Source organism: Chrysemys picta, chromosome 21 (genome assembly GCF_011386835.1).
Source record: "Chrysemys picta bellii isolate R12L10 chromosome 21, ASM1138683v2, whole genome shotgun sequence".
In the NCBI taxonomy this organism is placed as follows: Eukaryota; Metazoa; Chordata; order Testudines; family Emydidae; genus Chrysemys; species Chrysemys picta.
In genome coordinates this window covers 404,069-429,297 of record NC_088811.1, presented here as the reverse complement: position 1 = coordinate 429,297, position 25,229 = coordinate 404,069, and the positions used below count along the sequence as shown (strand labels likewise).

At 45.6% G+C, this 25,229-nt stretch overlaps 1 protein-coding gene across 30 annotated transcripts in view; it reads left to right on the top strand.

Annotated features, from left to right (window-relative positions):
- Nucleotides 1-25,229, top strand: part of CAMTA1 (calmodulin binding transcription activator 1) — a 913,810-nt gene that overhangs the window by 862,338 nt on the left and 26,243 nt on the right. For 6 of the 30 annotated variants that reach the window (XR_010594211.1, XM_065574888.1, XM_065574885.1 and 3 more), the window contains 10 exons: nt 2,098-2,237; nt 4,592-4,788; nt 6,567-6,645; nt 8,920-9,235; nt 9,972-10,495; nt 15,501-15,688; nt 18,541-18,787; nt 19,284-19,355; nt 23,829-24,022; nt 25,104-25,178. Coding sequence is in view for 24 of the 30 variants with exons in the window: in XM_065574888.1 (XP_065430960.1) it covers nt 2,098-2,237; nt 4,592-4,788; nt 6,567-6,645; nt 8,920-9,235; nt 9,972-10,495; nt 15,501-15,688; nt 18,541-18,787; nt 19,284-19,355; nt 23,829-24,022; nt 25,104-25,178 (2,032 nt within the window). In the remaining 6 variants the exon portion in view is untranslated. Of the gene's footprint in view, nt 1-2,097; nt 2,238-4,591; nt 4,789-6,566; nt 6,646-8,919; nt 9,236-9,971; nt 10,496-15,500; nt 15,689-18,540; nt 18,788-19,283; nt 19,356-20,373; nt 20,395-23,806; nt 24,023-25,103; nt 25,179-25,229 lie in introns of all 30 variants that reach the window. The other 24 variants (XM_005287057.4, XM_005287059.5, XM_005287060.5 and 21 more) reach the window with 11 other exon arrangements.

Genomic DNA, 25,229 nt, shown 5'->3' with positions numbered 1-25,229 from the left:
TCAGCTCATGTTCCTCTGCTGCTCATGTAGAACATAAATCCCTTCCCTGGCAATTTACTACTTCCCTTCTTAGCACCATGTCTAAAAATGCCCTGGGCTTCATGAAATTACCCTGAAAATCCCATTTGATGTGGGTCAGGAAGAAATAGTCACTAATCACTTCTGTCCTTGACGCAACTACCGGTACATAACTTCTATTGAAGCCAGAGCAGACCCTAGCAGCTAATGCAGGAAGGTCCAGAAAACTGAATGACCTCTGACCTTGTGCACTACAGATACACTGATGCACAACCAATGAGAGTACTGAGAGGGAGACCCGTCTGTATAGACATTCAGTTGACCAGAGCTATCCACCTCTTCTCACTATACTGATTTGACCTAGATACAGGGCACAGGACAGGTTTATCTTCATAATCTTGGTGAAGCAACATGCTTACGTTGGCTTCCATCTCTTAGGTCATAAGACCGGCCATACTGGGCCAGACCAATGGTCCATCTAGCCCAGTATCCTGTCTTTCAACAGTGGCCAGTGCTCCTTCAAGGAGAATGAACAGAACAGGGCAACTTTGAGTGATCCATCCGCTGTTGTCCAGTTCCAGCTTCTGGCAGTCAAAGATTTAGGGACACCCAGAGCATGGGGTCATGTCCTGACCATCTTGGCTAATATCTATTGATAGACCTATCCTCCATGAACTTATCTAATTCTTTTTTGAACCCAGTTATACTTCTGGCCTTCACAACATCCCCTGGTAATGAGTTCCACAGATTTACTGTACGTTGTGTGAAGAAGTATTTCTTTGTGTTTGTTTTAAGCCTGCTGCCTATTAATTTCATTGGCAGACCCCTGGTTCTTTTGTTATGTGAAAGGGTAAATAATAGGTTCCATGATTTTAGCCCTAGTAGCTGCTTCGTCATACTGGTTTGCAGTTCAGGAGGATGAGAGTAACCAGTGGTGCCTGCCGGCTCCCAGAGAGATCAAACCCAAGTAAAATAAGCATTTTGTAAAAAATCCTTGATGTGCCCAGATGCTATCCACGTAGTTGGCAGCTCCCACCAGCCTGGGGGAGTGGAGGAAGTTTGTCTTCTGCCTTACTTTTCAATTGCATTTAAAGTAATTGTTACTGACCCCTTATGAGTTTGCAGGTAACTAGCACATTTTATGGGCTTTGTCCATGTTAATTTCTGAGAGCTGGGATCTGGGTCTGGGCCTAGGAAGAAGGGAATTTGCTCCTTTACTGGCTCCTTGTTCCAAGAGAAATAAAAAGCCCGAGATAATCTTGTTCCTGTAGCAAAAAGAACAGGAGTACTAGTGGCACTTTAGAGACTAACAAATTTATTAGAGCATAAGCTTTCGTGGGCTACAGCCCACTTCTTCGGATGCATATAGAATGGAACATATATTGAGGAGATATATATACACTGTAGCAGTCATTCATTCATGGTTCTCACCAGGTAAATCATGCCTTTGTAAAATGGGGATGATGGCAGGGCTGCCCAAAGCCAGCTGTTGCGGGGAAGGAGGTCAGCTCGATAGGAAGCCATAAGATTTTGGAGACGGGCAGAGAAGGTGAAGCCATATCTCTCTCTTACATATTTCACATATAACAATTTTATTGTAGATTAGTCATAAAATATCAGCTACCTTCTCTTCCCTACCACTTGAGGAAGCCAAGACACTGAATTGTTTGACACTTGAACGTAACAAGCAGAAAGTAGCAAGGAAATGCAATAATGGGACAGAAGCAGGTACCCTTCTACTCTTGTGATCTAGAGAAGGGCAACTCCACTCCACAGCCCGCACCTGAACAGGAGGTGGGCTCCGAGTGCAGCATGAGGACTGTCCAGAGTTCTGACTGTCTTTAATCTTTACTTCCTTTTGCTTTGGAGATGTTCACCAGCTTCCCTGATCAGACAGTCTGTCTGAGAGAGGGAATTATTCCAGGATCCTGCTTCTGACAGTATGAATTACAAAACAGAGCTCGCCTTCTGCGCATCTCCAACTGGTGCAAGGTCCCTTTGTGATTTTGTACAGGAGGTCACCAAAAGCTTGCATTTGTCTTCCATGGAAATGTCATAACTCTGTCTGTTTTGACCTAGATAATCAGTTCAGGATGTCAATCCTGGAACGACTTGAGCAGATGGAAAGGAGAATGGCCGAGATGACGGGATCCCAGCAGCACAAACAAGGAGTAGGAGGCGGGGGCAACGGGAGCGGGAATGGAGGAACCCAGACGCAAGTATGAGTCCTTCGTCACTGAGTCAGTTTTGCTTTATACGCGTTCCTTCTGGAATTAGCTTTTTGGAGGGCGAGGGAGCTATCTTTTAAACACCATTTGCCTCTTGAGAGCCTTTTAAATACAAGCTCCTCTCAAAATCTCCATATTTTCCAGCCCTATAAATAGTGGTTCTCACTTCTTTTAGGGATTGATTGTGAATCCATTAAGAGATGCATATCTATAGTCCGTGGAAGCCTGCTCTAGTGATCTAGAAGCCCAAATTCTGTAGCTTGCCTTTGGAGATGGGCACATAACAAAGAATAAAGACAACTTGGCATTGGCTGGCCCAACAGATGAAAGAAGAAGGGACTTTGGACGCATGAGGTTCTGTCAGTGCGACACTCAGGAAGGCTTCTAAATGTTTTACACCTGTTAGTGATACCTGATTCCCTTGTTACATACTAGTTGAATGGTAGAATGATAGCTTACCTCCCACTGAGCTGTTGCTGGGGACCATGTAGAACTGGTGCTGAAGGTTGGAAATGGCACCCAGGGCAGGTGGTAGTTCGATGTGTGCTCGTAACAGAGGGTGCGAGCTGCTATACACAACCCCACTGGCTTCATATTTTTTGTGTGATTAATCAGAACGATAAATCACTTTGTTAGTAATATAGTGCAGTGTAATATGAAAGAACAGCATTTCTCATACATTTCCATAGTTATTTAATAAATATCCTAGAACCACGCACTGCAGAACAGACATACACTGTCTCCAACATCTGTACTGGCCTTGGTCCCAGGAGCCAAGCAGCCAGGCAGACTCTGTCATCCCAGGGACAGCAGCAGGGTAGGCTGTAGTGGTATCAAACAGCAACATTAACCCACTAGCTGGTAGACACTCATCCCCCTCTAGGGTGCCCGTCCCCCTCCCCGTAACAGGCCTGCATCTCCCAGTCAGATCTGGGAGATCTCCACAAGCCAACACCTAGGTTCACTCTGCCTCCCTAGCCAGCATGGCCCTCCCACTGAGCAGGTCCATTTCTTAACGTCCACTGAAACAGCTCCTGCCTTTAAAGCAAATAAGCAATGTTATGATATTGGTGCCTGCTGAACAGGGGCCATTTTCTGCTGTATTACACACCAGTGCAAGTCAGGTCAGTGGAATGTCACAGATGTAATCGAGCATAACTTGCTCCAGGGGACTTATAACTGGCTGGTAGACTTGAGGCGTCTCCGTATCCATACACTTTTTGTGAAGCTAAAGGCTGAACCAGGACAAAGTTTTATTATTAATGATAACAAAGCTATCAGCTGCGCAGCTTTTAAGTTGGATATATTGTTATATCTTGTATCCAAAGACTTATACAGAATGTTCCTGAGTTAACTGATTGGCCTGTAATGGGGCATGCTTTGGTGTCTTGGAATGACAGGGAAGCTGAGGTGTTTAACTGAAATATCTTCTTTGTAGGGGCCATTATTTCTCATAAGACATAAGCCTACAGAACAGATAAACCAGGGAAGGGGCTGGCAGGAAACTCATTGGTAATAATTGCATATTTAGGGGTCTGTCACCTGGTAGTCACTGAGAAAATCAAAGACATTAGCTGGTCTAGGAGTTCTGGGTGACCAGAGAGAACGGTGCCTTGGGTAGCAGTGAAGAAGCAACTCATAACAGGAGTTTTTTGAACTCAGCACACAGTATCTAGGCTTTCTAATTGTTCAGACTCCTAGATCTCTGTGGCTCCAGAGACCTCGCAATCACAGTACCTGTTGGCACTGCTACAGTTTTGCTGTGGGCGGTAACACACACGTTACCTCCTGTTAAGAGGCCCTTTTGGGATTTAATTCTTCTTAGGGGTGCGATACAAGTGACTGAAGTCATCTTTATCCACAGATATGATAGAACACCTGCAATTCTGCTTCCCCAGAATCTTTCTGCACAGCTGTTGACCAGCCATGGCTCTTGGCTTTTGGTCATTGCTGCTATTCCCTGTTTAAGTACTCTTTCCAGGTCCGGTTCTGAGAGGCACTGGCTTTGGTGGGAGTGGAGTGCCCAGCGTCTCCTCCTAGGCTCAGGTAGTCCATGAGAAGGGCACCCTCTTGTACCCAGTGTGCCGCTTGTAATGGATTGCAATGACCTCCCTAATGTGGAAAGTTACCCTAGAGAGTTGATTGTAAATACAGGTTAGTGCAAATAAATGAGATAACCTGTCAGCTTTTGTCTTGTTCCTCGTGTCACATTCATCCCCTTCTGTCACTTCCCTATCACTCATTATTTTTAAAAGCAAATGCACGCAACGTCCTGCCCTGTGCAGGATGTGAGTCCAAGCCACCCTCCCAGATGATAGCTTCTGAGATGTGCATATTGCTTGCAGTGTGTGTCTGGGACCGGGACATTGGGCAGCTGCTTTGAAAGCCGTGTGGTGGTGGTGTGTGAGAAGATGATGAGTCGTGCCTGTTGGACAAAGTCCAAACACCTGATCCATTCCAAGACTTTCCGAGGAATGACCTTGCTACACCTTGCTGCTGCTCAGGGCTATGCAACACTGATCCAGACCCTCATCAAATGGCGGTAAGACCCAATGCTTCAGACTTCTGACTCGTCAATGTAGAGGCTGCAGGAAGCAGGTATAAACTCTGGTTGGCCTGAGTTTCTGGGTCTCTCTTGCACTTTGCAGAGGATGCTGCCTGTTGCAACCTGCTCCAGGCCCCCGTTGTGCATGGGTACCGTCTGTTGTGAGTGGACCCAACCGCTGGATCCCACATGCTTCTAAGCCCCCTGGGTTTGGATAGTTGACCGGTCATTGTTCCTAGCGCTGGGACTCTCAGGTGCACTCCCAGGACCATCCCCCATGTCTGACACCATTCTTGGGCAGTCGGATCCTGCAGTACAATCGGAACCAGTACTCCCGCCCTCCTGAGACCCCCAATTGGTTTTATCCATTCTCTGAGATCTACCTTGCTGTGGATGCTCTGAGCCTCTCAATTAATCCCTTAGGGGACAACATGGAAGGCAAATAAGGAACACGGGGGAGTTACAGATTCTTGGAAAAAACAGTCCTGAACTCCTGCCTTCTCTCTCCTCCAGCCCTTTCTTCTGATGTGGCGATCATGATCTCCCTTCACACAGTAGATTCCCCCTTAAATGTAGTGTCTGACCTCTTCGGCCACATGTCTAGGTTGAGAAACTCCAGCCTCTGCTCCCATCCGAGCTACTGTGTAGAGAATTAAATGTTCCTATGGTTGGCCTGCCTTTGAGAGACATCAGTTGATGGGCCTGTGTTGCTCATCTTCATAGATGACATCATTTAAGTAGGTGTCAGGCCCCCACTACAATATGGATGCTCTAATCCACAATAGAGATTACAATAAAGTGGGGCCCCTGGAACAAATGGCATTCACGAAACAAGATGGAGTTCACCTTTTCCACAGACAAATCCCCAGTCTGTCACATGGCTTTCTTCTCTGATTTTAGGGGATAAAATTATCTCCTTGTTGTGGTTTCCCAGGGCCAAGTGCCTCAGCCTTTTACATGGAAGCTAGTAACCTGCTTGGGTTGGCATGTATGTGCTGGCCTGAGCTGGCATTGTGCTCACCTGGGAAGTGGAAGATCTGGGCACTCCTTACATTAGTGGTATATGTTTGATGTTTTCACTGCTGGCCTGTCTCCATCTTCCGCTTCATAAACAGAAGCTGATTTAAACTTGACTTACTGTGGATCCCAATAAGCTCTCTAGATTATCCCCATCCATTTGTTCTGGAGCCACTATTTCCCTTTCCCCTCTGTGTACTGTTAAATGTTTCACTTAATTTAGCCTATTTTTTTATTTTTTTGTGTGAGCAGCCTGTAAGGCTGTGCATGCGGTATAAAATAACAGCCTAAGTGTTTGTCACCAGAGTTTATGGAGCTGAAGGCCCCAGTCTGTGAGGCAGATCCTGAACTCTTTGTCTAGATACTTTATTGGCCCTCATCACGGTAATATTTGAATGCTGCAGAATCATTAATGGAGTTATAGGCAGCACCGCTGTGAGATAGGGAAGGGTTATGCCCATTTTTCAGGTGGGGAACAGAGGCATGAGGTAGATCAAGTGTCTTGTCTAGGGTCACCCAGGAGATCTGGGGTTGAACTTGGAATGGAACCCATGTTTTCATCCCAGTCCAGTGCCCTATCCACTAGACCATCCTCCTCCCTAACCCAGGCCACCAGCTATAGCAAGTGTGCATTGTAGGCATGCAGGTATGCTCAGCGCTTCTTTTTGTGGTCAAGTCTTGGGGTGTAAAGCTGTGGTTTTGTGTAAGGATCTTAACCAAGCTACAGAACATCATTCCTGCTCTCATTTCCTGTGCAGCACCAAGCATGCAGACAGCATTGATTTGGAACTGGAAGTTGACCCTTTGAACGTGGATCACTTCTCCTGCACTCCACTGGTAAGTAGCAGAGCATTCTTTCTGAGCCAGTGCCTCAGTCCACTGAGACAGTAGAATGATCCTCCTCCGGGGGGTGATGAGCTCCTTCTTTGCTGCCGTTCCCAGTCCTCTTGAACTTTTGCAGTCTGATGGAGTAGATGTATCTTGCATACTGCTATGCTGTATAAATAACAACATGACTCTAGCAAGTCTTAAATTGTTTTTCTCTGAGAGAAACCAAAATAGTTATCCCAATTTTTTGAGATGTGTGGGGTGGGTTTTCTTGTTTCCAGATCTCTTGTTTTGCCCAAGCATCTCTGCTTTGCTGCCTTGAGGAAAAAAAACTTGTCTTTTTTTACTAGTTGGTCTGTTTACATGTTTTCCTGTCTGTGGAGGTCTCAATCATCCTATTGTGTCAAAGCCAGTGAATTCACAGTTACATTTCCTGATAACCTAGAAATTCCAAATCATCCAACATGCATGGAATCAAGAATAGGTCCAAATGAAAACTAATTCCCAAAGCCAGGTGGTAACTTTTTAGATGAGCATATCCCCTGTGAGAAGTTGGAGTGACACTCTTAGGGCTGACAAGGTACGTGAGGTAATATCTTCAATTGTACCAACTTCTGTTGCTTGTCTGTCTCACTTTTTGAGCTAACACAAAGCTCTTTTTCAGGTGACATGTGTAAGCTCAAAAGCATGTCTCTCTCACCAACAGAAGTTAGTCCAATAAAAAAATATTACCTCCCCCACCTTGTCTCTCTAATATCTTGGGACCAACACGGTTACAACAACACTGCAAACACTGTCAGGGCTGGACTACTCACAGTTTGTTCATTGATAGAACTAGGTTTAGAATCCATTTAGTTCAATCAGTCTGCAACCCCCTAGTGTGCACTGGTTTGACTAAACTGATTTACAGTAACACTTGCAGTCACACCCATGTAATTCTTAGAGAATGTGTAGACAGTGTCTTAGCAAATAATTTTGTAACTCTTGGCTCTTCTGGGATGCTGCTGCCCAAGATGCCAAGCGCTGTTTAGAGTATTTTTCTCTTCTTATTTTTAATAACAATTATTCAAGTCTTAAGTGTGTTAATCATTGATACAAGCTGAAAAGTTAGAATGGACAACTGTAAGCAGCGATTCAAGGCCATTGTGAAGAAGGAGTAAGTTTATGGGCCAGAGTCAGCTCTGGTATAAGCAGGTGCCATTTCTTGGGGTTCAGTGTTGTCGAACCTCTTACACCAGGGCTGAGCTGGTCCTGTACCTGCTGGCCTGTTTAGACAGGTGCACGTGTGTATGTGCTCAACCATCTCTTTAGTTAGTAGACAGACAGGAATAAGCTTTCATAAAGCTGTAATGTGCACAGTTGCAGTCTCTGTGACGTTGACAACAAGCAGTGTTTGAGTGCAAAGATGCTACTGCCAACCTTAATGAGCCACCAGGCCTGGGTCCTTTATTGATAGTCATTTGTATTCTCTTAGCTCCCACACTATATTAGGCACTGTCTCAGAGACAGAGTTTTAAAACTTGCCCATTTGTTATGGTCCCGAGAATACTTTCTTAAGAATTGTGTAGTTGCTGGCTGCTTTTAACTTTTGTACAGAGGTCGTTCTAGGTTCCTGCTTCTCTAGCATTGTCCTAAATGTTTGATTTTTGCATGATTAAATACCAAATATAACAAGTCCCAGCTATCCGTGCGCCTGCCTCACAGTTTGCTTCTGACTGACCCTTTCCTACCATGTCACAGCTCGTTGTGCCCCCTGTGTGAGCCGAGTCCCAAAGCAAGCATGGCATGGCTGATGTCTCCCCATGTAGCCACTTGGTCCTTTGAAAGCCAAATACAAAATTCATGTGAAATGTAAGGACCCCTACATTTCGCCCTTTCCTAGCTTTAATCCTGCTGCTCACATGCTCATCTGTCTCTAATTCACGTGTGTATGCAGTTGAGCTCTTCTGCCTCTGCGGCATTGTTAAGATTTATGCCCATATGAAAGTTTCACTTACTGCCCAATAAGAAAATTTCACCTTAATTTATTATAGATGGACAGGCAACTACTTCTCCCAGGAAGTAGAGAGTAGGACTTGTCTAGTCCTCCATAATGACCTCTTATTCAGATGTGACACTTATAAAAGCTATCCTTTGGTGTTGAAGCATTTGCCAAGTTCTGCTGATAAGAGCTGTTTGTCAGTGATCTGAGAAGAGAACAAGAGAGGACTCCATTGCCTTAGCCAGAGAGTGAAGCACCTACAGATGTGTCCTGGGTTAGCCAATTGTCCTTTTCTCTTTCAGATGTGGGCATGTGCCCTGGGCCACATGGATGCCGCCATTGTGCTGTATAAGTGGGACCGCCGAGCCATCTCTATTCCTGATTCTCTTGGGAGACTGCCACTGGCTATTGCTCGTTCTCGAGGTCACGTGAAGTTGGCAGAGTGTCTGGAGCAGCTACAGCGAGATGAGCAAGTTCAGCTTGGGCAAAATCCCAGAATTCACTGCCCTTCGAGTGGGGAGTCCAACACCGAGAGCTGGGTTGCCCAGTGGCAAAGTGAAATCATTACTTCTCAAGAGCCTCAGAAGGGTGTCACTGTTATGTCCAGTTCAAATACAGGTAAAAACAAAAAAAACCCTGACTGTAGTGTATGTCTACCACTGCCCCTGGGAGGTGTGATTCCCTGTGCAGGTAAACAGACTTGCGCTAACTCAAGCACAGATAGTATGTTAAAAGTAGCAGTGTGGATGTTGTGGAATGGGCAGCGGCTTAGGCTAGCCACCCAAGTCCAAACCTGCCCAATCCCCTGGTTCTGAGCTCAAGTAGGTAGCCCAAGCTGCTGTCCATGCCGCAGTGTCCACACTGCTATCTCTAGCATGCAACTAAAGCCGAGCTAGTGTGAGTCTGTCTGCCCATGCTGAGAATCACAACTCCCAGCTGCAGTGTAGACATACTCATAGTGGCCTGGAGCAGGCAGTTTACTTGGGGGAGGTGGAGGGGATGTTAAGTGAAGCTGTTCTATCTCTGCCCTGATTCCTTGCTCCCAGCTCCCTGTCTCTCTCTCGCATTCCCTGTATTTGCAGGAGCATTGGCAAGTATGTCAATGTGTGTCAAAAGGTACAGAATCCTAGCTATTTGGAAAGGAAGTGTGAACCACTCATAGGGGTGGTTCAGCTTAGCATCCTCCCAGGATGACAGTCACTCCTCCTGCATAAATTAGACCATGGTGTCCCAGGCATGGTCTGAACTGTTACCTGCACTCCTGGGAGGAGGGAGGTGTTATAGATGACAGGAGCACTTTCAGCAGTTATCACGTCAATTGTTCAGTCCTGACTGATGGTTTCTTTGCTTCCAGAGTTAAGACGACCAAGGTCTGAGCCCTCCAACTACTACAGCAGTGAGAGTCAGAAAGATTACCCAGCACCCAAAAAACATAAACTGAACCCTGAGTATTTCCAGGCACGCCAAGAGAAGCTGCTTTCCACAGCACTGAGCCTGGAACAGCCAAGTGTCAGGAAGCAGAGTTCCAGCTCCAAGCAATCCATCTCTGAGACAATCAGCCCCAGTGAAGGGATAAGGGACTATGGCAGGGAGCTCTCCCAGCACATCCCAGAAGTTGCTGGGTACCGGGGCTCTGGTGGCCAGTCAGGAATCAAGTGGAACCCAAAAGACATTTATATTGGTGTGTCTGCAGTGCAGGTGACGGGAAGCCAAAAGGGGCTTGTGTTGGGGAAGGACACCGTAGCCCACCGGCTGCGTCAACGAGAGCAGATGAATGTGCTGATGATGGCTAACAGGGAGATCGTGGATGGGGAGCTGCTTTCCTACAGGGACAGTGTGGAGAATGAGGACTGCTTACAGCACATGGATGACTTGCAGGTAAACATATATAACATGGCAGCAAGGCCAGCTGAGGCAAATACATCCCTCTGTGTCAGCCTCTGAGACTGTACCTGACCTGTGTGCTGTGGTGGGAGGTGTTCTTGCAACTGTAGAGCCCCCCCGAAGCATGCTTTGCAGAAGTTCATGGTTCTTGCAAACTGTGCACATTCCCCTCTGACAGTAAGTGATGGCCTTTCAGTCCTGCTGTGAGAGTGACGGTTAGCATGAATGGTTGTGCATTGCATTGCACTGTATTAGTTGGACAGTCTGCTCCTTTGAAAAGTTCTGCCAGCTATAATGGAATTTTCCATCTTGAAATGAATGGAACCAAAGCAGAGGAATGTGCTAAGGGCCCCTGCTCTGGGTAGCCAGTGCTGTGCTATCTTCTGTACAGAAGGGCAGCAGAGAGGTGGGGATGGTTCTTACCTTTTTACCCATTTGAAAGGTTTCGTGTCCACCTCAAGCTAGGCTGTGTGAAGCTTGAGAGCTGACTGTGCTCTGAACTCAGCACCTCCCATCAGTCACTCCCAGGAAGTGCTGTTTCAATGTAGTGGGCAGTAAGTTCATGGTCCAAAGGATAAGGAAAAGGCAGTCTGTTGGCATCGCCACTAATGTAGATGGCAGGTACTTTCCGAGGCCTTGCCACCACTCACTCCATCCTTCTCCTTCCATTGCTTGCTCTCCTGCACCCTCGCCCATTTTCACTGGGCTGGGCAAGGGGTTGGGTTGAGGGAGGGGGTGAGGGCTTGAGGGTGGGGCCAGAAATGAGGGGTTTGGAATGTGGTCGGGGCTCCGGGTTGGAGCAAGGGGTTAGGGTATGGGAGGGGGTATGGGCTCTGGGCTGAGGCCAGAAATTAGGGATTCAGGGGGCAGGGGGCGGGGCTCTGTGCTGGGGAAGGGGATTGGGGTTCTGGGTCGGGGCGCAGGGTGCGAGCTCAGGGAGGGAGTTTGGGTGCAGGAGGAGATTCCAACCTGGGGCAAGGGGTTGGGGTGCAGGAGAAGTTTAGGAGTGCAGACTGTGGGTGGTGCTCCCGGAAGCAGCCAGCATTTCCCTCCGGCAGCCAGGTGGCTCTGCGCACGGCCCCTATCCGCAGGCACCACCCCTGCAGCTCTCATTGGCTGCAGTTCCTGGCCAATGGGACCTGCGGAGCTGGCGCTCGGAGTGGAGACAGCACACGGAGCCCTCATGGCCACCCCTCCATCTAGGAGCCGGAGGAAATGCCGGCCACTTCTGGGAGTCTTGCGGAGCTAGGGCAGCCAGTGAACCTGCCTTAGCCCTCCTGCACTGCCGACTGGACTTTTAGCGGCCCGGTCAGCAGTGCTGATCAGAGTCTCCCAGATCCCTTTTCGATTGAGCATTCTGGTCTAAAACCGGATGCCTGGCAACCCTAGGAGGTGGAAGAAGCATTCTAGCCTTGTACGAGTGGAGGAGACACAAGAGATGCCAGTACTGCAGCTGAGCTCCTGCAGAGATGCCAGGTGGTCACATCTCCTTCCTAAGTGGGTTACTTTGCATTTGTCATTATTGAAATAGGATGAAATTCAATAAGGACAAATGTAAAATACTCCATTTAGGAAAGAACAATCAGTTGCACATATACAAAATGGGAAATGACTGCCTAGGAAGGAGTACTGCGGAAAGGGATCTGGGGATCATAGTGCATCACAAGCTAAATATGAGTGAACAGTGTAACACTGTTGCAAAAAAAGCAAACTTCTTTCTGGGATGTATTAGCAGGAGTGTTGTAAGCAAGACATGAGAAGTAATTCTTCCGCTCTACTCCGTGCTGATTAGGCCTCAACTGGAGTATTGTGTCCAGTTCTGGGCGCCACATTTCAGGAAAGATGTGGACAAATTTGAAGAAAGTCCAGAGAAGAGCAACAAAAATGATTAAAGGTCTAGAAAACATGACCTAAGAGGGAAGATTGGAAAAAATTGGGTTTGTTTAGTGTGGAAAAGAGAAGACTGAGGGGACATGAGAACAGTTTTCAAGTACATAAAAGGTTGTTACAAGGAGGAGAGAGAAAAATCATTCTTATTAACCTCTGAGGATAGGACAAGAAGCAATGGGCTTAACTTGCAGCAAGGGAGGTTTCGGATGGAAATTAGGAAAAACTTCCTAACTGTCAGGGTGGTGAAGCACTGGAACAAATTGCCTAGGGAGGTTGTGGAATCTCTGTCATTGGAGACTTTTAAGAGCAGATTAGACAAACTCCTTTCAGGGATGGTCTAGATCAGTGGCCTCAAACATGCGGCCGCCTGCGGGGTTCTTCCCTGTGGCCTGCCAAGCTCCCCGCTGCCCCCCCGTCCTCTCCCCAGCGCGCCACGTACCCCCACCCCGGGCCAGATCCGGCCCCTCAGGGCTTTGGTTCCGGCCTGCGGATTTGCCAACCCCATGGTGTTGAGGGCCACGCGCTGCTCCGGGAAGCCGCGGACACCGCGTCCCTGCGGCCCCGGGGAGGGGGGCACAGAGAGCTCCGTGAGCTGCTGTTACCTGTGGTTACATCCCCTGAAGCTCCCATTGGCCGGGAACAGGGAACCACGGCCAATGGGAGCTTCGGGGGAGGTACCCCAGGCGAGAGCAGCGCAGGGAACTCTCTGCACCCCCTCCCCCTGGGGCCACAGGGACGCGGTGCCCGCCTCTTCCCGGAGTGGAGCAGCACAGGGCCGGGACCGGCAGGGAGCCTACCCTGGCCCCAATGTGCGCCCTTGCCATCCCGGAGCCGCTCCAGGTAACCGGCGCTGGGCCAGAACCTGAACCCCCTCCTGCACCCCAACTCCCTGCCCTGAGCCTCCGGCCTGCCACACCCCGCATTCCCTCTTGCACCCCAACCCCCTGCTCTGAGCCCGCTGCCACACCCTGCACCCCTCCTGCAACCCAACCCCCTGCCATGAGCCCCCTGCCGCACCCCACACCCGTCCTGCACCCCAACGCCCTGCTCTAAGCCACCTGCTGCACCCCACGGGCAGGGGCGGGGGTGGAGTGGCGGGGTGGGGACAGTGGGAGGTGGGTGATGGGGCCCTTGGGCCAACGTACGAGTCCTCCTCTCGCCCTCCTGGTGATTCGCGTTTGAGATCCCTGGTCAAGGTAATACTTAGTCCTGCCATGAGTGCAGGGGACCTCTCGAAGTCCCGCCCAGTCCTATGATTCTGTGATCTACAGACGCAAGCTAGTCTGATGCTGTTCTGCTCAGGCAGCTTGTATTTTGAGCGCTGGAACTACAGACTAATGTCCTTGTTCATGTAACAGGGGTGTAACAGCCTGGCTGCTGAACACCTTTGAGTTCACATGTGCATGATACCAACCCTGCAACACCACTGAAGAAGCATTGCGGCAGTGAGCAGCTACAATGACTATGTGAAGCTGAAGGTGGTGCCCATGGGCCGAAGAGCAAATCACTGCAGTGTGAAGGAAAGGGCATTCTAGATTTGAGGAGGAAAGGGAGAGACTATATGGATAGTGTTTTGGGAAGAGAAATATACAAGATATGGTGTAGGGGACAAAATAATACCCAGCAAAAAAAAGAAGGTGGGGAGAGGAGAGAAATGAGTAGCTTAATTTTTAGGGGAGGAAGATTCTATATGCTTTCTGATCTAACGAGGGGTGGTAAGTGAAGTGGCAGCTACGAGAGCGGAGCCTCAGAAATATACCCACCCACTACATCTGGAGATTCTTCCACACAGCCAAAGTCATAAAGGGAAACAAAACCCTTGCAAAGCAGGGATGGATCTGCTTGGTGTTTGCAAAAGATGCATTCATGTTTCTGGAACTGCCTTGGGTTCTAAATTATTTGAGCCTCCCAGATCTAACAACTGTACAGGCCCTAGTCATAGGAACAGAGATGTCATGCTGAATGTTGCCAACACCAAATATTTAATATTGGGAGCGATGTCCCAAACCTGCATCATGGGCTGTTTTCTTCACTACAGGAGAGGATCACCTGATGCTTGGAAGCATTCCAGTACAATAGTGTTAGATACTATATAGAAACCAGAGGGAAAGGAGTCAAGTCTAGCAAAAGGAAGAGTGAAATACAAAACATGAATATTTATTTCTAAATAAAAAAATACCTAAGGGAGCAATAAGGGACGAAATATAGCGGGAGACCCCCACCAGTGTGGGAAGTTAATTGGAATGGGGTTGGAGGTAAAGTGGCACAAACTGCATGAACTCTGAACTTGTGTCCTCTTCCGCTGTCTCTTTCACGGGAACACAGGTATGTTCTGGGTACTGGATCAGCCTTAGAAAGTACGCAGCAGCGATGCTAAATGAAGTTGTAATGCTTTCGTTCTCCTGTCTCTCCTCCATCGGTCAGAAACAAGGCCTCAGTCTATGGAGATCTCTAGAATTGTAAAGGAGAATCTATGCTTATTAAATTTCTATTCCTCTTTGTTGCTGACAGCATAACCAGTGCAAACCACTCAAAGCCTTTCTCTCTTTCCTAATGATCATAAGTTATTCACAGTCCCCTCCCAGCCATCCAACACTGGCCTTTGGGTCTGGAAAAACTGTCACTCAGTCATAAGGCTATGTTTACGCTACCATTTATAGCGGTATAACTTGTGTCACTCAGGGGCATGAATAAGCCACCCCCCAAGCGACATAAGTTACACTGATCTAAGCGCCGGTGTGGACAGCGCTCTATTGGTGGGAGAGCTTCTCCCGCCAACATAGCTACTGCCACTCATTGGGGGGTGGTTGGGGGGTGGATTAATTATTGTGTCAACGGGAGAGCTCTCTCCCATCAGCATAGAGCAGCTACGCTGGAGATCTTACAGCGGCGCCTGCTGGCAGCTTGCTAGTGTAGACGTAGCCTTAGATTGAAGTCAGTGGCATTTTTGCCTGAATGAGCTATTCAGGATCAGGTCCAGTGAGTAACCTTCGCTTCCCACACACTTGGGCAGCCCTTGTCCTCATCCTGGGGTAAAGCTGTGAATTGTTTCACCACAAAGGTGTTGGCAGGAAGTTGGCCAACATTGCTCTTGTCTGCCCCTTCCCAGGTGAACATGATGACACTTGCAGAGCACATCATTGAAGCAACGCCTGACAGGATCAAGCGGGAGAATTTTGTGCCAATGGAGTCACCGCTGGTGGAGAGGACAGACACTGCTGCCATTAGCACCACGATGAGCTGGCTGGCCAGTTACCTTGCTGATGTCGATCATATACCAAGTGCTGCACAGATAAGGTCAGCAACACTAACTAACCACAAGACAGGTTTGGGCATGTCCCCGTTTCACTGCAGATTTGCTGCTCCGATATTTTGTGTGTGTGTGTGTGTGTGTGTTCTTTGACCTTTGGTTTTGCTTTTTAATTGGGTTTAATGCAGGTAATTCTAGGACAGGTACACTTGGTCTCGCACATGCAAACATCAAGCAATATAAGCAACTGTCTTCACGCTTTCCTTTGTTAGGTACAACTGTAAATTGACGGAAAAGTGCAAACCCCTGCAATAAAACAGACACTTTCAGACCAACGGATTCTTGTTTGAGACCACAAGGAAAGTCCAGCTGGTTAAACAACAGAGTCTGTTTGGCTCTACATCTGTAATTATTGGGGTTATTCTGTTCCCCGACTGCTTGGGTGCCCATAGCGTGCCTGGCATACCATGTCTCAGAGGCAACCGCTGTAGGCGCTTCAGCGGAAGGGGCCAGATATGGTGGGTCCCTGTAACCGCTAAGGAAATGTTTTTATTGGGGCTGGCAGGAAAGGGGAAAGGTTGCAAATACACTAGGTACAGAGCTTTAAACAGCTATACAGTAGAACCTCAGAGTTACAAACTGACCAGTCAACCCCACACCTCATTTGGAACCATAAGTACATAATCAGGCAGCAGCAGAGACCAAAAAAAAAAAAAGCAAATACAGTACAGTGCTGTGTTAAATGTAAACTATTACAAAGATAAAGGGAAAGCAGCATTTTTGTTCTGCATAGTAAAGTTTCAAAGCTATGTTAAGTCAATGTTCAGTTGTAAACTTTTGAAAGAACAACCATAATGTTTTGCCCCTTTTTATGGTACTGAGTATGGGAAGGCTCTTGGATGACATCCCAGAGGATGTCAGGAAGAGTTCCTTTTAACTTCATGTTATACTGCAAAGCTCACCTCCCCTCATTGGGGCTGGCAGGAAAGGGGAAAGAACCCATTTTCCCAAAGTATGAATCAGAAGATAAACCCCAGCACTGGTCACAAAGGCAGAAGCCAAGTGCCAAAGCAAAAGTAGGATGGAGGGTTTTAGTGTCTATCTGTAATCCATGGCAAGTGCCTAGTGACAGGTTTTTTTAAAATGCTGATGGGTTCACCCACAGAATCCTCCAGATCTGACCCAGCCACGATTGTCAGGTTATGATGATTAGCAATATTAATCCCACACACTCACTGATTTTGCAGATAACTTCTGCAGACTGTCTGTTCTAAATAGTAACTTCCATCATAATTTCACATGCTGAAGATGAACTCAACTGCTGCAGATGTCATGAGAATTTCTGTGTCTTGTTAGAGACTACGGGAAGACTTCTGTTGGGAAAGCAAGGCGACATTAATCCCTTACCCCTTGCCCTCTGCATCAGAAAGGGAGAAGTGAGCAGCGTAACATCCCATAAGAGTTGCACGCCTGTCTCATTTTACCCAATTTGTTATGTCCTATGACATTCCCCTTTGGGAGCTGCTGGGATTCTTGCCTTTTATTATAAATGGTGTGTGCAGTAACATGAGGTTCTGAAGTTGGATCACAGTGCAGAGTGTAGCTAGGCCATGAAGCCTGGGGCCTCCAGCAGCACAGAGAAATGGAAGACAAGGCAGCCCTGATGAAACTCATTTCACAGCACTGGAGTCAGAAACTCAGGATTATTCAAAAAGATTAAAATGGATTTTAGTCTGTTGTTAAATCCTAATCTGAATGTAACAGTCCTTATCTGAACAGCAAAGAAATTAACTTCCACTTATTTTAGAGCTGCCCAATCCCCAGGAGAGACCACAGGGCTATTTAAAGTGATAGAAGCTCAGCCACCTCTGAGAGCTTCTGCCTCTGAATTCATCTGCCTCTGCATTTGTATCTCTGACTGATCCACAAACATTTCTGAGATTAAAACTAGAAATCAAGTTACTGGAACAAATTGGGTTCTTTAATTCTTCCCAGAGGCGCACTCTGTGTTTGGGCACGGTAATATCTGCATGGCAGAGCAGTGACTAGACATTTTATCCTCCACGGCATGCAAGCATATTTGTACCCCCTGCCAGGGTTATTATGGCATGTCTCTGCCCCATTTTTCTGCCCCCCACAGCTTTGCGCCCTGGGCAACTGCCCCACTTGCCCTGCTTTGGTTATGGCCCAGTTGCATGGAAAGGGCTGAAGCAATTGTGCTGTTCACATGGTGAGTTCATGGCAAACAAATATCAGAATTCAAGATAGACCTGAGACATTGAATTCCCAGAATACTATGCATTAGATGATGGGTGGAGAAAACCTTTCCAGCCTTGGTACCAAATCTAAACTTAGGAGAAAAAGTAAATTGACCCAGGCTAGACGCCAGGAAAGATCAACTCCTTTTTAAGTGTTTCAATAGAGACAAATTTGTTGCTTGTTTTGAAAAATCCTTTCACACAAACCTTTTTATAATGACAAAATAATGATTAGAAAGAATAGAGACATTACACTGTAATATATGTGGAGCATTCAGTTCACTGTGAGCTAAATCCATGCTTGGGAGAAGTCAGTGGAGTTACACCAGAGATTAATTGGGCTCTGTGCCTTTTAAAGATGGAGATGAAACCATCATACACATGAGTCATGTAAAAGGTGAGGGGGCAAAAATATCTCAGATCATGGAACAGAATCCCAAAGCCAGTGTTCAGCCTGCAAATTCCATTGCAGCCAGGTGCATTTCAGCATGTCACAGGGCATGGACCTCCTGGGGCTTTGGGTTGTGCAGTGTCATTTGGAAAGGTAACTTTGCCCTTGCACATAAAAATGTAATAAACTACTAGTCATGCCAGTCCGGCTTCTCTGTGACTAAATGTTTCCTTTGTGCCTCTTGTTTCAGAAGTCTATACAGTGAACCCCTGACCCCTTCGTCAAACACCAGCTTGAGCCCCGTAGGCTCACCAATCAGTGAAATAGCTTTTGAGAAACCCAGCCTTCCTTCCGCAGCAGACTGGTCAGAATTTCTGAGTGCATCCACCAGCGAAAGGGTAGAGAATGAGTTTGCACAGTTAACTCTGTCTGATCATGAGCAAAGAGAACTCTATGAAGCTGCCAAACTCGTCCAGACAGTGTTCAGGAAATACAAGGTAAGTAGCAGGAGCATCCCACCTCTTTGCCTTGGGCGTGTGGAAGTAGAATCCATTAGAAAATAAAATGTAGACTATATATTTCTTAGACAAAATAATTTTCCCAATTTGAAATTTGTCTAACAAGCTAGCAAAGGGAGACAAGTCCATATTTTAGCATGTGGCAATGCTTCCTCTGCAACAGTATGGCAATCCACAAAGCATAGCAGGAAAGTACACATCAAAGCCTTTGTTCAGCTGCCTGTTTTCATTCTCTCCTGCAAACTGTCAAACTTGTTGTTTGTAGATTTGGGGGGTGTTCCATCATCTTCATAAATTACTAATAGAAACCCCTTCTTTAGAGACCGCTGGCTAGAACTGAAAAGGAGGGTGCTACAATGGTAAATGGGAACCTGGGGTCATACTCAGGCTGCAGAGAGCCATTACCTCTCATCCTCTCTCCTGTTTGTTCAGTGCGATTTATGCTGACTCATAACTACTTCCCTTTTTGTTACAGGGCCGTCCTCTCCGAGAACAGCAGGAAGTGGCTGCTGCTGTCATTCAGCGTTGTTACAGAAAATACAAACAGGTAAGCGAAGAATTGAGTTTCTGTGAAATAATGTGCACCTGTGAATACTGACAGCAGAGTCTACATATATTGGGAACTGGCCCAAAGAGAGAACCTCCAAAGTGTGCTTTTCAATATGCAGTGATAAATATGCAGAATGTGTTATGATTAAGCTCGAAAGGGGAGAAAAATCACATCGTAAATCTAATTTCACAAGCTGTTTCCTTGAGAAGATTTTAATTTCTGTATTTTCCCTGGTTTGTTATATACAGTGTTATCAAATAGTCCTGCAACTTATCTCTCAACACACTAGTGATGACGTGGTCTGAAACTAGAGCAACTGTGTGTGTATAGCTGCACATTTGGAGTGAGGAACAAGCTGTATTTCATATTTACCTGTATATTAATATATTATTATTTATCAAAGTGATTACATTGTACTTCTTACTAGCTGCTTTCCAAATTTCATTGTGAAATTTAAGATGGTTTTGTGCTAAAGATGAGTTGGACTGCAGAGCGGGAGATGGAAAACACATGTCAAATTTTAAAATATGAAAAATCCAGTTTTTCACTTGATATAATTTGTCCAGGGACTGAAACCTTTCAGCACACTTTCGTTTGGAGCCAAGTTTTAGGCTGAGTTCTCAGACCCAGAAATGAGATTTTTTTTTTTTTTTTTAAATGGGAACAATGGGGAGTCCATTAGCACCAGTTCAAACACACTTCTCCCCCCAACTCAGACAGACCGACATCTAGGATGACAATATTGAAGAGAGACCCTTACATAACATTCAGTTAGATTTTCCCAAATAAATGTTTCTAACTAGTGTTAGATCATCATAGAGTGACGTTCTAGAATGATGCTTCGTATAATCATAGTGTGAATTCCCTTTCAAATCTTGCTCCACAAGGTTTGTCTTTGACCCTGGAGCCATTTCTTTTGGGAGAAGATGGTCTGGTCAGGTGTTTGGTTTTTGTTTCTCAGTTCTTTATTTGGCAGATCTAACATTAACCTTGTATTTTCTGTTTTTCCCCTAAGCTTACTTGGATAGCCTTGAAGGTAATGAATCAACAAACACTGCCTTGGAAACTGTTCCCTTTGGGTTACAAACTTTCACATTCAATACAAACCAGGAAAACCTGGTATTCAGTGAAATGATTTGATAATGCCCAGCAGTGAATGTATGTGTCAGCTAGACTGGTCTGTGACAAACACAAATCCCCACTGTAGGACAGAGACGGCGCTGTGTTACCAGAAACGCATTACATGTTAATATAGAAGCACAATTAGTATTTCTAAATACACTTATTGAGCAATGAAGGGCTGAGATGAGGGAACTGTATCAGTGCTAACTATTAATGAAGAAACATTTTGCTCGGCAGCTGTTCTTAGCATTATCTTTATGAGCAACAAGAATCTTTACTGTCCGCAGTGCTCTGGGTCGTTAAATTGCTCCCAGTGCTGCTGAGGTCTATTAGGTTCCATTATTTGACTCCATGGTCATGGACAATATGAGGGAATATTGATCTGAACATCCACACAAACAGTGACATCGATGCTCTGTCTGTATCCATGAGTATTTTTAATTTTCAGCTTTAAAAACCTATGCACTGAATTCCCAATTACAGTGCAACTTGTGTGTTACTGCTAATACAGTCAGTGTCATGTTAGAATTGTCCTGTGACAATATGCTGTGAGTGTAACAGCCTGTCTCCTACCTGTGCAGCACCCTGACCATGGCAGTAGTCAGTATCAGTTCAGCGTTTTCCAATGCTCTCAGGGTACCTAAGACACAAGAGTGCATATTGTTCTTTCAGGGGAGATTTAATGTAATATGAAGATGGGTGTGTCCTCCTAGAACTGTTCTTCCACCCCCAGCTTCCTCCTTCACCAAAGACTTCAGATTGGGCCAAAGCACTATTTTGTCAAGGAAGGTGAACGTGTCTGTCATCATGCACCTAGATTGGCTGGAGATACTCACTTGACTAAAGCTAACTACTGTTTCCCTTGTTCTCCCAGCTCCCACCAGCCTGAGGGGAGGGTGCGGGTGTGGGGGGAGTTTTGAGAATTTGGGCTGGACAGAAAATTTTAATGCATAGGCAACAAGACCGCTGAGTGGATCTCACAAGTTTGGCTGCAGACCTGGGTGGTATCTTAGAGCTATAATTCTCTCATCTCACATAACTTATTACTATATTATATCACTGTATTATTTACATCAATGACTGCAGGCTTAAATAGACATAGCTTGAGTGTCACTGTTCCACTTTTAGCCCTCTGTTCAGGGTGTTGTAACTCAGCCACAGAAGCCCTCTCTGGGCTCAGAATTGGAAAAGAAAAGATCAGCCCGAGAGTGAATTTTTTAAAAATAGCTAATTTAAAACCAAACTTTGGTTCATCTAATTATTGTAAGAGTTTATTAAAAAAAAAAAAAACAGAAAATAAAAAATGACAACAAAATGTACCAGCAATCCACAACTGCTTCAGTGCCAAAGAGTGAAATTGGGTAAATGTTGGTGTTACTCCATGATATGATGGGTTGGTTGGTTTGTTTTTAAGAAGAGAGAACTCTCTGAAGTATGATGTAAAACTGTCAGATATAGAGATGGCTGCTGCCCATGTGTCACATCTCTCCTGTAATTAGATGAGCAGTGAGTCAAAGGCTGGCAAACTGTCTGGGGATATATAACACTTTATGACATATTCTTCAAAAGAAGACCAACTCACAGTAAAAGTCTGCTCTACACATCAGTTCAGAGTGCTAAATGTGGCCTTCACATATCAGTCCAGGTCTGCATTTACCACTTAGAAAGTAAATTGTGTGCAATTTTAAATATTCCTGAATGCAGATGACTTCCATGTACCAGGGAGGGCTGTCTTACATTGGTTATTTTGAAGGGAGAAAATGTAAAAGAGATTCTTGCCTTTAGAGAGTTGCTTCCTCTCCTCGTTACTGACTGCTCTGCAGAAGGCTAGGTAATATATGTCTTTTATTATGCAAGGTAAACCTTATTATAGAAATCTACTCAACAGAATGCAATAGCTGAGAGCAGTGTACAACTCCCATTTTCAATTAATAGACCCAGGCCATTGATGCTGGGCTGTGTTCAATGCAGGGAGCTAAACCATGAGGTTCTGAATGAGGAGCAGTCTGCCCATGTTTAGCAATCTTTCACACAGGAACAAGCCAGAAATAGAACGCTATTGTTCAAGCAAGTCTCAGAAGGCAGAAGGACCCTAAGGGAAAGCACCTCTTCATTGGTTAAGTTTTACAGATGGAAGGTTAGAGGCATAAAAGATTGCTGGTCTGGAAATAACCCAGTACTGGAGGGGGATTTTTAGTGTATGTGAGCACTAGTGCAAATTTAGTGCATGGTGGTTATAACTTTATAAAACACAGAAATATCACTCTCATGTATAATGATTAAAGGGTTAATCTCGAATAGTTTAGGCCCAACGTTAGGCTTGGTTTAATACAAATGATTCTGAGAAAATCTTAGTAGTATCAAAAATTATTTCAGTCAAAATATTGTTTTTATTTGGATGTAAACTATATGAGCAACCCAAATATTGTCTTCATTGCCTAACCAGCATGAACTGCAAATGGCATGAATATTGAAAAGCAAAATAGTTTTTAAATGATCTGTTTAAAAGTGACATTTTTATAACTAGAACAGGAGTACTTGTGGCACCTTAGAGACTAACAAATTTATTAGTGTCTAAGGTGCCACAAGTACTCCTGTTCTTTTTGCAGATACAGACTAACACGGCTGCTACTCTGAAACCTATTTTTATAACTGAGAAGTATTAGAGACAAAATGTTTTTTTCAACTTACTTACTTTGTACATTTATCAGCACTTTGTGTTTAGTAGGTTACATTGTTTTTTCATTATAGTCTGCTAGCTAGACATAGTCCCCTCTTGTTTGTGCAAGTTTTGACACAGCAACAGCTGTGTGTATAGAAGAACCAGAGACCTTTATCTCATAGCATTTGTCATCTTGTAATGGTGAATGTTGCTGTACCTGTTAAGAGCAAATACCAGTTCCTCTGCAGTTGGATTACTTTTGTACTAGAATGTATGTGCACTAGAAATATAAGTACCTACTACTGTAGACTAGACACAAGATCAGAACAGGTGTTCATGACTCAAAAGCTAAAACATTTGTGCCATGTCTATATTAGTACTTACACCATTGTTACCAATTAGAAATATAAATAAATAAATTCCCCCAGCACAACTGCACCATTGCTGGCAGAGACTGTACTACAGGTACTAATTTTTCTAGTGTAGACTAGACCCTACAACTGCACCAGTTTGTCACGGGGCCATATTTCAGACAGTTTCTGCTCACTGAGGAGATACTAAGTTTGGCCTCTACTCATAGCAATAAGAAGAGAGAGTATCCTCCCCCATCACATTCCAGTGGGGCGAGAGTTTTGGAAGCCTGCTTTCTGCTGGAATGCCTTAGCCTCTCTTTGTCTCCTTTGCAGTATGCACTTTATAAAAAGATGACACAAGCTGCCATCCTTATCCAGAGCAAATTCAGAAGCTATTATGAACAGAAAAAATTCCAGCAGAGCCGACGAGCCGCAGTGCTGATCCAGCAGTACTATCGCAGCTACAAAGAATGTGGGAAGAGGAGACAAAAAAGTCGAGCAGCTGCCATTGTACAACAGAAACTTAGGTGGGTCTGTGGTAAAGAGCTGAAAATTTACTCTTGTAGGAAAGAGAGGAGGAGAGCTAAGTTAGCATGTAGAGGAAAGGAGGCTCTCAGGCTTGGTCCACACTGGGGTGGGGGATCGATCTAGGAAACGCAACTTCAGCTACGAGAATAGCGTAGCTGAAGTCGATGTTGCCTAGATCGAACTAAGTTTTCTTACTGCGGCTCCACGCGGCGCAGAAAAGCTCCCCCGTCGACAGCGCTTCTTCCTCTCGGCGAGCAGGAGTTCCGCAGTCGACGGGGGAGCGCTTCTGGGATCGATTTATCGCGTCCAGATGAGATGCGATAAATCGATTCCAGAAGATCGATCTCTACCTGCTGAATCAGGCGGGTAGTGTGGACCTAGCCTCAGTCAAACTGAGCTGTCCTGCAAGAGCTGAAGTGCAGGAACAACCTAGATATTCTTCTAATAGTTACTCCTGTTGATGCAGTTTGTGAATCATGGACACTGGCATTACAAGTGAAAAGACCAAAGCAAAAAATAAATAAAACTGAATGATGATGCTTTTGAAATGAGAGCAGCCTCCTGATTTCTGAATGGAGATCCCCACAGCAGGATTAGCTAACGGGAACATAGTAGCATGTGTGCTAGTTCTGCTGGCTTTGGGGTTCCTCCATAAGTCTATGTTAGAAAGAACAGTTCACTTGGTTTATTCTCTCATCTTGGATTGCGAATGGCCTCATACAGAAAGCAAATTAATAAGCATCTTAGGGACTCCGACAGCATCACCAGCAATGCATAAAAGTCAGTTTTAAAATTAAGGAGCTGATATACACATCAAAGGAGCATTTAAGGGACAGTAAATGCAGGTCATAAGAATTTTACTCTCCAACAAATGAGATGAGGCAGAGGAAAATGTAATAAAGGTAGCGTATAAGGTTCTTAAGGGCTTATACTGTTTGTATGTTGGTATCTAACAGCCCTGGACAGTGCCACATTTTACAGGTAAGCCAGGTTAGAAATGCACAGTACACATAGAATGATTATTCTCCTATTTAGTACCCTTTCTCCTCCATGCCCTGATGTTCCTTCCTTTGTGTTTAGAAGCAGTTTGCTCACCAAGAAGCAGGATCAAGCTGCTCGCAAGATCATGCGGTTTTTACGACGCTGCCGCCACAGGTATGACATCACTTTTATATGGATTTTCCTTACCTATCAGTCCTAGGGCAT